The sequence below is a fragment of the Passer domesticus genome, chromosome 22 (genome assembly GCF_036417665.1).
Source record: "Passer domesticus isolate bPasDom1 chromosome 22, bPasDom1.hap1, whole genome shotgun sequence".
In the NCBI taxonomy this organism is placed as follows: domain Eukaryota; kingdom Metazoa; phylum Chordata; class Aves; order Passeriformes; family Passeridae; genus Passer; species Passer domesticus.
The window spans coordinates 1378803-1391108 of NC_087495.1; the positions used below are offsets into that span (position 1 = coordinate 1378803).

The 12306-nt window shown below is 48.2% G+C and overlaps 1 protein-coding gene across 5 annotated transcripts in view; it reads left to right on the plus strand.

The window, feature by feature from the left end:
* UBR4 (ubiquitin protein ligase E3 component n-recognin 4) overlaps positions 1–12306 on the plus strand; it is an 88642-nt gene that overhangs the window by 15504 nt on the left and 60832 nt on the right. For all 5 annotated transcript variants that reach the window (XM_064397278.1, XM_064397279.1, XM_064397280.1 and 2 more), the window contains exons 20-40: positions 586–718; positions 1148–1227; positions 1711–1839; positions 2288–2470; positions 2640–2762; positions 2849–3078; positions 3702–3826; positions 4262–4359; positions 4485–4642; positions 5330–5539; positions 6072–6173; positions 7033–7133; positions 7324–7522; positions 7648–7836; positions 8332–8395; positions 8586–8777; positions 9355–9425; positions 9551–9698; positions 10146–10373; positions 10548–10718; positions 10816–10998. In XM_064397278.1, coding sequence (XP_064253348.1) covers positions 586–718; positions 1148–1227; positions 1711–1839; positions 2288–2470; positions 2640–2762; positions 2849–3078; positions 3702–3826; positions 4262–4359; positions 4485–4642; positions 5330–5539; positions 6072–6173; positions 7033–7133; positions 7324–7522; positions 7648–7836; positions 8332–8395; positions 8586–8777; positions 9355–9425; positions 9551–9698; positions 10146–10373; positions 10548–10718; positions 10816–10998 — 3117 coding nt within the window. The remainder of the gene's footprint in view (positions 1–585; positions 719–1147; positions 1228–1710; positions 1840–2287; positions 2471–2639; positions 2763–2848; positions 3079–3701; positions 3827–4261; positions 4360–4484; positions 4643–5329; positions 5540–6071; positions 6174–7032; positions 7134–7323; positions 7523–7647; positions 7837–8331; positions 8396–8585; positions 8778–9354; positions 9426–9550; positions 9699–10145; positions 10374–10547; positions 10719–10815; positions 10999–12306) is intronic.

The window sequence follows — 12306 nt, forward strand, 5'->3', positions numbered from 1 at the left end:
ATCTGGGTATTTAATTGGTCACCCAGCAGGAATCTGTAATGGGCACTCATTTGATGTGTTCTTTCCATGACCCTTGTGAGTAAATCAGTTTTGATGTTGTTACCAAACCTCAGAGTTCCAAGGAATGATTAATTATGGCTGGTTCCTAGCAGCAGGTTCAGTTGGAGCGTAAATTCTTGGTGTGACTGGTGTTTTAATAAATCCGAGCAAGGACAGGATGATTGTCCCACCATATCTTTAAAATCTCAAGTATTTGGCTGTTTATTTCATGAATACCTTTTGTACTTCCTTGATTTAGTGTTTGACCATGGAGGTTTTTGGGACTCCTCATTAATGGGACAATATGGTGCTTTGTGCTTGGCTTTTCCAACTGTGGGAAGCTTGGCCATGGATTTAAACTACTCAGTCCAGAATAAAAACCATCAGGGAGGGTCCAGGGCTTCCCCCAGAAGAGTGGAATGTTGTGTTTTGAGTAGGACTGTTTCTATTTTGTGTTTCTTTCTCTGTGGGGTGGTATCTTCCCCCTACCCCTCCGTGACAAGGATGCCATGGGTGGGTTTTTGTTTGTTTTTTTTTTTAATTCAGGTACAATATAATTTGCTGACTCCCCCCCTTGGCTGGGTGAGTGGATCCCAGGACAGCAGCAGACGAACGTCTGTCCCACTTTATCATGGCTTTAAAGAAGTGGAAGAAAACTGGACCAAACACTGTTCATCAGGTAAGAGAGAAAATGTAGGGAATTTTTTATTGCAAGATTTGCTTTTATAAATAAATGAGAGCCTTTTCTGTGCCTTTGGTTTGGGAATCTTTTCCTGCTTTTAATGGCCATAGTTACAATAGGTAAAAATACATCTAATAATGCAAAAATGGTTTAATTAAACAAAATGCAAAGTTGTTCTCTCCTAGGAGTATGCAACAAGTAATTAAAAATAAAAGTGTGAATTAATTCTGCCAGGATTGTAGGAGTAGGAAAGCTTTGGCTGCCTATGCCACAGGTTAGAGCGCCTCTAATGTGTCAGGGAGCTGCCTTGGGATCTAGTAGTGGTCATACAATGCAGAAGGTTATGGGGGTGGAGGAGAGGATATAACACAATGTGGCTTGTTTAAACTGCCACTTTGAAGGTTATTTTTTGTTCTCACATTCCAGACTCTGCTCCACAGCCCAGGTTCTACTGCATCCTGTCTCCAGAAGCTTCTGAGGATGATCTGAACCGTCTGGATAGCATGGTATGGTGCTGCTGGTAGAGACTTTCTTGAAGGCCATGGGGGTTTGCCAAGTGCCAGGGAAAACAGACAAGAAGGAAAGACTTGATTAAAAAGAGGGACCAGCAATCTTTCACTAAATGGAGAAGAGTGGCCATATAAGATAATATGGGATTCCTTCTTACCTCTAGTTGGATGTCAGGGTAGTCACTGTGCAAAATCTGTGAAGAGCTGTTGTAGTACTTGCAGGAATGCTTGGGAATGCTTGGGATTCAGACAAAGACACATCAGAGTTGTTTTCTCATCACTTTGTTCCAGCTTCTCCCTGGGTTTTGTTGCCATCAGAGTTATGGGCTCTGTCTCCTGCCTACTCCTTATCCCCAGTCCATTGATCCTCAGTCCCAACAGTACCTCTCTCTGAAGTTTATTTTGCAAGGTTTTGGCCTGTAGGTATTCTGAATGCTTAAAGAGCTTTGCAAAGCAGGGGTCCTGATTTCTCATCTGCAGGTGTGTGAGGTCCTTTTCTCCAGGGCTACGAAGTACGATGATCTCTACGCAGCCCTCACCTCATTACTGGCTGCTGGCTCCCAGTTTGATACACTCAGGAGGAGGGAGAACAAAAATGTCACTGCACTGGTAAGACTGTCTTGCTGCCTGTGTTGAGGAATAACAAGTTTTCAAACTTAGTATTTTCAAACAAAGTATTTAACCAAAGTATTTTGGACTGTGCTTGGAGTAATGAGGATCTTAAAAATCTTATAGCTAACCATAGTGTTTGTGGTGGCTGCACATCTCTTGAGCTTTTAATTCATAATGTGCTTCAGACTTGCTGTAAGTCCATGGTAATTCCAGGAGGCGTGGCTAGAACACAATTAAACAGGAGAAAAATTGATCATTTTTTTCTTTTCTCACTCCTGTGTTGCATATTTTATTGTTTAGTATGACAGAAACTCAGTCCAGAATGTGTTCATCTGATTTGGCACATCTGCAGGAGTGTGGAGTCCCTGAGGAGATATTTCAGTAGCTGTAGTGATGGAGACTGCAATCTTTCTGTGCTAATTTTTCCAACTGTTGCTCTGTTCAGGAAGCCTGTGCCCTTCAGTACTACTTCCTGATCCTGTGGCGGATCCTGGGGATTCTGCCTCCCTCCAGGAGCTACATGCACCATTTGGCCATGAACACCCCCGAGATGAGTGACTGTGACCTCCTGCACACCCTGCGCTGGTCTTCCCGCCTGCAGATCCCGTCCTACGTCGTGTGGATCAAGGTACACCTCAGCTCCCTGGGGGGTGGGGGTGGTGGCAGTGACACTGTCAGTCCCTCTGTGCTGACTGCACGTGGGATTTGTTTTGGGGGAACTTGTGCCTGTCTTTTCTAAACCGGTTAATTGCAGAGCACTGTTCTGGTGTGATGGAGCTGGGTTTTGGCATTTGTAGGATCACCTCATCAAGCAGGGCATGAAGGCTGAACATGCTGCTCCTCTCATTGAACTGACCTCCAGCAAGTGCATCTCAGTGAAGTACGATGTGGAAATAGCAGAGGAATACTTTGCTCGACAGGTGAGGTGTGGGACTGCAGCTGGACATACAACCTTCTGCTTCTGTGGGATGATCTGCACTTACTGTTCCATCTCCTGTGTTTTCAGATCTCTTCTTTCTGTGCTGTCGACTGCACAACCATTCTCCAGCTGCACGAAGTCCCCAGTTTACAATCCATTTACACCCTTGATGCTGCCATCTCCAAGATCCAGGTTTCTCTAGATGAGCACTTTTCCAAGTCAGCTGCAGAAACTGATCCCCAGAAGTCCTCAGAGATAACCAAGAACCTCCTCCCTGCTACGCTGCAGCTCATTGACACTTATGCTACTTTTACCAGGTACAGTCCTTGGAATTTCCAACAGGAATATGACTTCCTGTTCTGCTTTGTGCTTCCTCTGCATTTTGTGTGTTTTCTTAGAAGTGCCTGGGAGTTTTATAGTCTGAAGTAATTACTTTGTCCTCTAGAGGGTCCATTACTTTAAAAGAAGAATAAAAAGTAGCTTCTCAAGCCATGCATGGGACTTAGTTGTTTCTGAGTAGCCTCCTTGTCTGATCTTCCAAAGCTTCCTTGCAAGTTTGCAAAACCAGCTTTTCCTCCAAAGATAAAACCACCCTCTAGAATAGTGCTACCTAAGGTTATTTCTCTGGCATAATACTGGGGCTGTCAGACCATCAAGAAAGAGAAGGGGGGTTAATTCTTACATCAAGAAATCAAAATTCTTCTAAACTCTCGTTAGAACCTGTGTAGAAGAAAGCAAAAGTAAATCAGCTTTTTCTTTTTGGGCACTTCTCCTGGTAAGTAGCTTAGAGGGGATAAAAGCCCAGAAGTCCCTTAGTGGTGTGAGATGAAGTGTGGGGCAGAACTTCAGAGGTTTGTGTGTTATCTGTCACTCCACTGGCACACTCAGCTGTGAGCTGCAGAGCTGCTTGCTGAGGTGCATCCCTCCCTCCTGCCTGCAGATCCTACTTGCTGCGGAGCCTCTCGGAGGAGGCGGCCCCGGAGGGCAGACCCTGCGAGGAGAAGCTGCGGGGCTACGCCGCTGTCCTGGCCATCGGCTCCGGCCGCTGCAAGTCCAACACTCTGGGTGAGGGCCGGGGGGTGCTGGGCCTCAGGGGGCCTCCCCGTGGGTGAGTCTTCCCTCAATGCTTCCAGTACCCAATTTCAAAGTGATCTCCACCACTGTTTGAACGAGTGAGTTGTGCTGCCAGCAGCACACTGCAGTCTCCTCAGTATGCTGCCAACTGAAACAGCTGGGCTAACCTTGAGAGGATCATTATCTTGTGAGCTCCTCTGGATCAGTGAAATGTTTTTGTAACCATATTGGAGCTTGTGGCATGGAATAACAAGGGGAACTATGAAATGTTGTATGCTGAAGACTTCTATGAATTAGTATTTGTGCCATGTTTTCTGCAGTTTTAATGAAGTGAAAGAAGCTGGGATGCTCTTAAACACTTACGGATGATTTTTACTTGTAGACTTTTGAATTTATTCAGTGCCTGATCATTCTGTGTAACTGCAGGTCCAACCCTTGTCCAGAACTTACCCTCAGCTGTGCAGACCCTGTGTGAATCCTGGAACAACATCCACACCAACGAGTTCCCCAACATCGGTTCATGGGTGAGTCCAGCCTCAGGGCCTGATGTGCTGTGAGTGCAGCTGCAGGCATTGCTGGGAGCAGGGCAGTGTGTGGCTGTGTCCCACATCCAGGGCTCTGATGTGTGTGTGTGTGTGTCCCTCCCCAGCGCAACGCCTTTGCCAACGACACCATCCCTGCAGAAAGCTACATCAGCGCCGTGCAGGCCGCCCACCTGGGCACCCTCTGCAGCCAGAGCCTGCCCCTGGCAGCCTCCCTCAAGCACACCCTGCTGTCCCTGGTCAGGCTCACCGGGGATCTCATCATGTAAGTCAGGCCTTGTGTTACACTTGTGTTCCACACCCTGCTGGCTGCTTTGCTCTGTGTCCTCCAGGGCTGACCTCAGGCTGTGTCTGTGCAGCACTTACTGACCTGGTGCTGGTTCTGACCTAAACCTTCCAGTTCACAGTTCTAAATACCAAATGAATGACACAGTCTTTCTGTTTTCCTGTGGTATCTCCAAAAGTAAAGCTCCCTGAGTGAAACCTTTTTGTCAAATATGGACTTGAAGAAAATGGGATATAAACTGACATGATAGGGATCTAACTAATTCATTTGTGTTTTGTTGTCATTCACTTGTGTGAAGCTTTTAATGTTTAAGGAAAAATGAAATGCCATTTTTTTCCAGGGACTTAGTCTAAAGTACTCTGAAATCAAAAAGTAGTTGTTGACACTGCAGACAAGCCCCAAAGCCACGACATATGATAATGGGACTGTCTAGGCAGATGCTGTAACTGTATATATGCAAAAGTAACATGTAGAATTTTCCAAAGTGTGACTTTTTCCTGAGGAGGAAAATGTCTGGGCCAGTGTTTTTATCCCACCTTTTCAAAAGGGTTTCATCACTGGCTTCCATCCAGAGTTGTGCCTCACGTAACATGAATTCTGGTTTCCAGTAGGGATGATCTGTGATACATCATGTAGAGAATTAACTTGTGTCCTTTTCCTTTCAAGCTGGTCAGATGATCCAAACCCGCCCCAGGTGATCCATTCCCTGCTGCCCCTCCTTCTGGAGACCAGCACAGAGAGTGTGACAGAAATCAGCAGCAACTCCCTGGAAAGGATCCTGGGCCCGGCGGACTCCGATGAGTTCCTGGCACGGGTTTATGAGAAGTTGATCACGGGGTGCTATAACATACTGGCCCATCACTCTGACCCAAACAGGTAACAAAGATGTCTGCAGAGATTGGCTACAGCAGGGTTGCTTCTGGAACAGAAAAAATCAGCTTATTTTTATCTGCTGAAAGCTTCTGTACTTGTATACTATAAATATGAGATTTTTTTTTCACATTACCAGAATCGTGGAGTGGGGGTGAGAGCAAGAGAGAATGGGGAGGAGTAATGGTAGAAGAGACTTAAAGTGTAAAAGGAGCAGCTCTTTATAGGAATTTGTGTGTGAGGTTTGAAAGGCCTGGGTTATTTTGGGTTTCTGGCTGGGACTTGCCTTACAGCATCATGTGTCCCTTTGTTCTAACTTGGTGGATTTGTTGGTGTTTATGTAAAGTTGTTCATCAATTGTTTCTCTCCTGTCGGTTGGAAAAAGAGCTTTCAATTGGTGGAAAAATTGCTGGAGTTGTAATGGCATATAGATCACTTCTGGCCTCTCGGTACTGTTGTGATTGTTGAAATTGTTTTTAGGTGTTCTTATTTCTTCCTCATGTGTTTGATCCTTATCTATTCCTCTTTTAATCCTCAGTGGCCTGGATGAGTCCATCTTGGAGGAATGTTTGCAGCATCTGGAGAAACAACTGGAGAGCAGCCAGGCCAGAAAAGCCATGGAGGAATTCTTCTCAGAAAGGTGAAGTCACCATGGAAGTTGTATTCCAAGGACTTCATTTCTCGTCCTTGTTCTGTTAGCTTGTCAGTGTAGGCACCAAGGTGATGTTAATGCCATTGTGCAGGAAAATACAGACTCTGTAGAGCCAGGTTATCCTTCAGGCAGTTCAGGAGAGTGGGAAGAGACTCTCAGGGGGAGAGGACCTGGATCTTCGTCCAAATCAAATACTCAGCAAGGCCTCACATGATCAGTGGGGAGTCTTGGAGGATGATTGTTCGGTCAGAGCAGGTTTCTGAGAGATGTTGCTTCAAGCTGCAAAATCCCAAAATCTCTCAATGCTTCTTTGGGGCCACAGGTTGATAATTCTAAGAGCAGGGAGGGGGTTAGAACCATAAAGGTAAGTTGTGCTGGCAGCAGCCTAGAACAGCTGTGATAGAAACACTCTAGCACAACCACAGTGTTCTGAGTATGAGGTGAGCAAGAGGAAAGGCTTTCTCCATCAGAAAGCTGACCATTGCCTGGTTTTTCTCTCTACCTGTTGAACAGTTCAGAATGAAAGCAGCCTGGTGGCTGTACATTGTTAGTTTGGGAGGGAAAGACAGGAAAGAAAATCTTGACTTCTGTTTTGGAAGCCAGTTCAGGCCCTTTTGTGACTGGATATGTAGAGAACACTGAAATGCTACTGAGGAGCCCTTTTATGAGTTTTGGTCTGAGCTGGGTTTGCTGTTTGGCTGCAAGCAGTTTCTGTGGTTTGGCTGCTGAGCAGTGCTAACACAAACTCCTGCCAGTCTGAAACGTGAGGGCGGAGAGAAATGGAGCCAGTGGAAAAGGGGAGTGGGCCGCTCTTTACAAAGCTGATTTAATTCTCCCCTGTGTACAGTGGAGAACTGGTGCAGATCATGATGGCGACGGCCAACGAGAACCTCTCGGCCAAGTTCTGCAACAGGGTGCTGAAATTCTTCACCAAGCTCTTCCAGCTGAGTAAGTGCCAGTAGAATCTCCTCCCTCCTGCCTTTTCCACTTCACACTGTTCTTGTATTGTCTGAGATTGGAAGGTGCTTGGAAGAAAATCCGTGGGAGGGAGTGGGATCACAGCTTCATGCTTTCAAGGAAAGCCATTTCCACATGTGTTTCTTGGAGCATCTGTCACTGACAGTAACTTCCCCCCCAGCTGAGAAGAGCCCCAACCCCAGCCTGCTGCGCCTCTGTGGCTCCCTGGCCCAGCTGGCCTGTGTGGAGCCTGTGAGACTGCAGGCCTGGCTGACCAGGATGACCATGTCCCCACCCAAGGACTCGGACCAGCTGGATGTGGTGCAGGAGAACAGGCAGCTGCTGCAGCTCCTGACCACTTATATTGTTCGGGAGAACAGGTAAAGCACGGCCTTGGTCCTGTCTTGTGTGTGCTCTGCCTTCCTCTTGCTCTCTAGAACAATCTCGTGAGAGTTGCTGCTGGTTCTTTGTGGTACCTGTGTGAAACTCTCCTCTTTTTGCTCAGCCAAGTGGGGGAAGGCGTGTGCACTGTTCTGCTCAGCACTCTGATACCAATGGCAACGGAGATGTTGGCCAATGGGGATGGCACGGGCTTTCCTGAGCTGATGGTCGTCATGGCAACTTTGGCCAGTGCAGGACAAGGGGCAGGACACCTCCAGCTTCATGGTGCTGCTGTGGACTGGCTGGGCAGATGGTAAGAGTGAACTCTGTACTGCTGATGCTTCATTTGTGGGGTTTTTTTTTATTTCTTTTCTGGTGTTTTTGGGACAGAAATTTGTGTTTACAGATAATCCCTTCTCTCTTAGTTTATTGTTTGTTGTTTGGGATATAAAGTGTCTGAGGGAGGCAGATCTGTGTCCATCTGTTCCAAACAATCACTTTTTGTTTCTTTACTCTGGATGGTTTAGTTACTGCATTTATGCATCCCCTGTTGTTCAGTTAAAGCAAACTGAATGCTTGAAGCAGTCGGTCAGGACTGAGTTTATACTTCCCAAAGGCTGTCAGCTGGAGTGAGGGGTTTTGGACTCCCCATCCCAGGAAGTGTTCCAGGCCAGGCTGGACAGAGCTTGGTCCATCCTGGGATAGTGGAAGGTGTCCCTGCCCATGGCAGGGGATGGGATGAGATGGGCTTTAGGATCCCTGCCATCCTAAACCATTCTGTAGTAATTCCCAGTGTTCTGTGTTGCAGCAAGAAATACCTGTCTCAAAAGAACGTGGTAGAGAAAATGAATGCCAACGTCATGCAAGGGAAGGTAAGACTTGTGCTGGTGCTGCACTTCAGGAAGGACTCCCAGGCATGAGTTCAGCTGTCCTGGTTTGGTGGGACAGAACCTGGTTGGAATTTTAAACCAATTTGGCAAAGGGGTCACTCTACTGTGTTCACGCCCTGTTGCAGCTGTTGTGTGCTCTGGGCTCTGATTGTCCTTGCCTTCTGCTCCCCAGCACGTGACAATCCTGGAGTGCACGTGCCACATCGTGTCCTACCTGGCCGATGTCACCAACGCGCTGAGCCAGAGCAGCGGGCAGGGCCCCAGCCACCTGTCTGTGGACGGCGAGGAGCGCGCCATCGAGGTGGACTCCGACTGGGTGGAGGAGCTGGCCGTGGAGGAGGAGGACTCGCAGGCTGAGGACTCGGTAGGCAGCAGGCACAGGGGATGCTGCAGAGGACAGGAGGGCTTGTTTTGAACCTCCCAAATCACTCAGCTTATCAGTTGAGAGTTTTGTGTTCGCTGAGTGAAGGACCCTATATGTTGGGTGTGGAGGAAGGATCTATCATTCCTGCCTAGATGTGTTGACTTTGCGATGTCAACAAAAATTTAATCTTTATTTTTTTAATTGAAAGGAAGAAATGGAATAAAATGGGTTTGTTCCTGCTGGTTGGCTTGCAATTACTAGTTTTTGTATCAGCAAGCAACTTCAATTAGTACTTTAAGTGCTGTTGGGTGGTGAAAAAAAGCTGTTAGGGTATGTTCTTTATTTTTTATATCAATATTTTTGTTACTGTTTCTTTTTCTTGTTAACCATTTCATGTTACTACAATGTGCCACCATCTCCTCTCTCCATGTCCTTTGATACCAGCTGCCTTCTAGCTCAGTGTTGTTGAAATTTGCTCTTAAAATGTACCTTTGGTTTCTTGGGAATTTATTTTGTACATGTACTTCACTGTAGCTGCAGATATGATACCTTCCTAAAACAATTTTCTTCTGGATAGGATGAAGATTCTCTCTGTAATAAACTCTGTACCTTCACCATCACACAGAAAGAATTCATGAATCAACACTGGTAAGAATCTCAAGCTTGTGTTCAGAGTTTCAGCCTGGTATTTCTGGCCATTGGGAAGGAAACCAGTGTAGTTTGTGAGCCTCAAGGCACTGCCTGTCAAAACTCACCTGGCTTATTTTGGGCAGGTACCACTGTCACACTTGCAAGATGGTTGATGGGGTTGGTGTTTGCACAGTTTGTGCTAAAGTTTGTCACAAGGATCATGAGATTTCTTACGCCAAGTACGGATCCTTCTTCTGTGACTGTGGAGCCAAGGAGGATGGCAGCTGCCTGGTAAATTCTTTATGTCTTCAGATTTTTCAAGTCCTTTTCAGTTTTCTGTTCTGCAGTAAGTGGTGTCAGGATTTGTGTATGCAGGAGTGCTAGGACTTGAAGGCTTCGACTTTATAATGAACCCTCAGAATTTACAGCTTACCTGGAAATTATTTTTTTTGCACCAAATAAGAGCATTGGTAAATCTGTGTCCTAGTGACTCCTGAGATTCCACCTGCCTTTACAGAATTTGCTGCCCAGCAAACAACACCTTTCCCATGTTTTCCACTAGCAGCTAATGAAATAATTATATCTTAAATATGGAAAGTTTTTAATCCTTGGGTGGAGAGTCAGGATGTTATTTCTTTAGAACTGTGCTTGAATTGCTGCTTTTACAATCTGTGTTCACTTCATCTGTAGCCAGGGAGAGCCTGGCTTGGGATTTTAGTGCTACTCTGTCGTTCCCAGGCGTTGGTGAAGAGAACTCCCAGCAGTGGGATGAGCTCTACCATGAAGGAATCAGCCTTCCAGAGCGAGCCCCGCGTGCCCGAGAGCGTCATCCGCCACGCGAGCACGTCCCCAGCTGAGAAGGCCAAGGTCACCATCAGCGAGGGCAAGGGCCCCGATGAGGAGAAGCCCAAGAAGAGCAGCCTGTGCAGAAATGTGGAGGGCTGTCGAGAGGAGCTGCAGTCCCAGGTATAATTGTCAGCTGCTGAACAGAGTTGGGCTCTCATGAGGATCTTGGGCAGGCTGGGTTGGCTGTAAGCTGAGATGAGAGGGTCAAAAAGGGTGTCAGGCTTTAAAAAGCAGTTTATGTGCAGTCCCATCAGGAGCATCTTATTCCTCATTTGCCTTATCTGTTTCTTGTAGGCCAACTTTTCCTTTGCACCTTTAGTGCTGGAAATGCTGAATTTCCTGATGGATGCCATCCAGGTCAACTTTCAGCAGGCTTCAGCCATGGGGAGCAGCAGCCGTGCCCAGCAGGCTCTCAGTGAGCTCCACACTTTGGACAAATCAGTGGAAATGACAGATCAGCTGATGGTACGGAACAAAAGGAATTAACAGAGTGTGAATGGGGGGAGAGGCTTTTAACCAGACACATTCCAGTGACACCCTCTGGATGCTTTCCCTGGCTCAGGTCCCCACCCTGGGCTCGCAGGAAGGCGCCTTTGAGAACGTGCGCATGAACTACAGCGGGGACCAGGGCCAGACCATCCGGCAGCTGATCAGCGCGCACGTGCTGCGGCGCGTGGCCATGTGCGTGCTGTCCTCGCCCCACGGCCGCCGCCAGCACCTGGCTGTCAGCCACGAGAAGGGCAAGGTGAGCCCCCACACGAAGCCCTGGGCTCCCGGGGGAAGGGCAGCGGTGCTGGAGCTGCTGGGCTCCAGAGGGAAGGGGAGCAGTGCTGGATCTGCTGGGCTCCAGAGGGAAGGGGAGCAGTGCTGGATCTGCTGGGCTCCAGAGGGAAGGGGAGCAGTGCTGGATCTGCTGGGCTCCAGAGGGAAGGGGAGCAGTGCTGGATCTGCTGGGCTGCAGAGGGAAGGGGAGCAGTGCTGGATCTGCTGGGCTGCAGAGGGAAGGGGAGCAGTGCTGGAGCTGCTGGGCTGCAGAGGGAAGGGGAGCAGTGCTGGATCTGCTGGGCTCCAGAGGGAAGGGGAGCAGTGCTGGAGCTGCTGGGCTGCAGAGGGAAGGGGAGCAGTGCTGGAGCTGCTGGGCTGCAGAGGGAAGGGGAGCAGTGCTGGATCTGCTGGGCTGCAGAGGGAAGGGGAGCAGTGCTGGATCTGCTGGGCTGCAGAGGGAAGGGGAGCAGTGCTGGATCTGCTGGGCTGCAGAGGGAAGGGGAGCAGTGCTGGAGCTGCTGGGCTGCAGAGGGAAGGGGAGCAGTGCTGGAGCTGCTGGGCTGCAGAGGGAAAGGGAGCAGTGCTGGATCTGCTGGGCTCTCAGGGAAATGGAACAGCGCTGGGTTCCCAGGGAAATAGAAAAGTGCTGGATCCTGGGGTTCCCAAGGGAAGTGGAACAGTGCTGGATCCACTGGGTTCCCAGGGAAAGGGAACAGTGCTGAGGGACAGGCAGGCCTGTGGTTTGTTCTGCCCGTCTTGAGATCTGGTGTGAAGTTTTGTGTAGCTATGGAGAACCTCTCATAGGAAAAACCGTTGAGGAAAAAGAGTTCCTGCAGCAGGAACAGTGGGAACAGCTCACTACCATCACCCACATCACTGCAGCCACCTGAGAGGAGCTTAGAGTCAGGTGGGGGTCCATGACTCAGTGAAAGGACAACAGGAAATGGCCTTAAGGTGCACCAAGAGAGATTCAAATTAGTTACTATAAACAAAAATTTGTCTGTAGGAGTGGTCAGATATTGGAATAAGGTGCCCAGAGAGGTGGTAGAGTCACCAACTCTGGAGGTGAACATGGCACTTGGGGATGTGGTTTAGGGGTGATTATGGTGGGGCTGAGGTGATGGTTGGACTCAGTGATCTCATGGATCCCTTCCAGCCTTGATAATTCTGTGGTTCTGATTCAGAATCAGCTGAGTAACTGTGGGATCTGGAATTGAAATGCCTGACTCCCCTCAGTTACAGAGTCAGATAACCAAGTTCAGTCTGTGGTTCTGGTTCTGTAACTGTG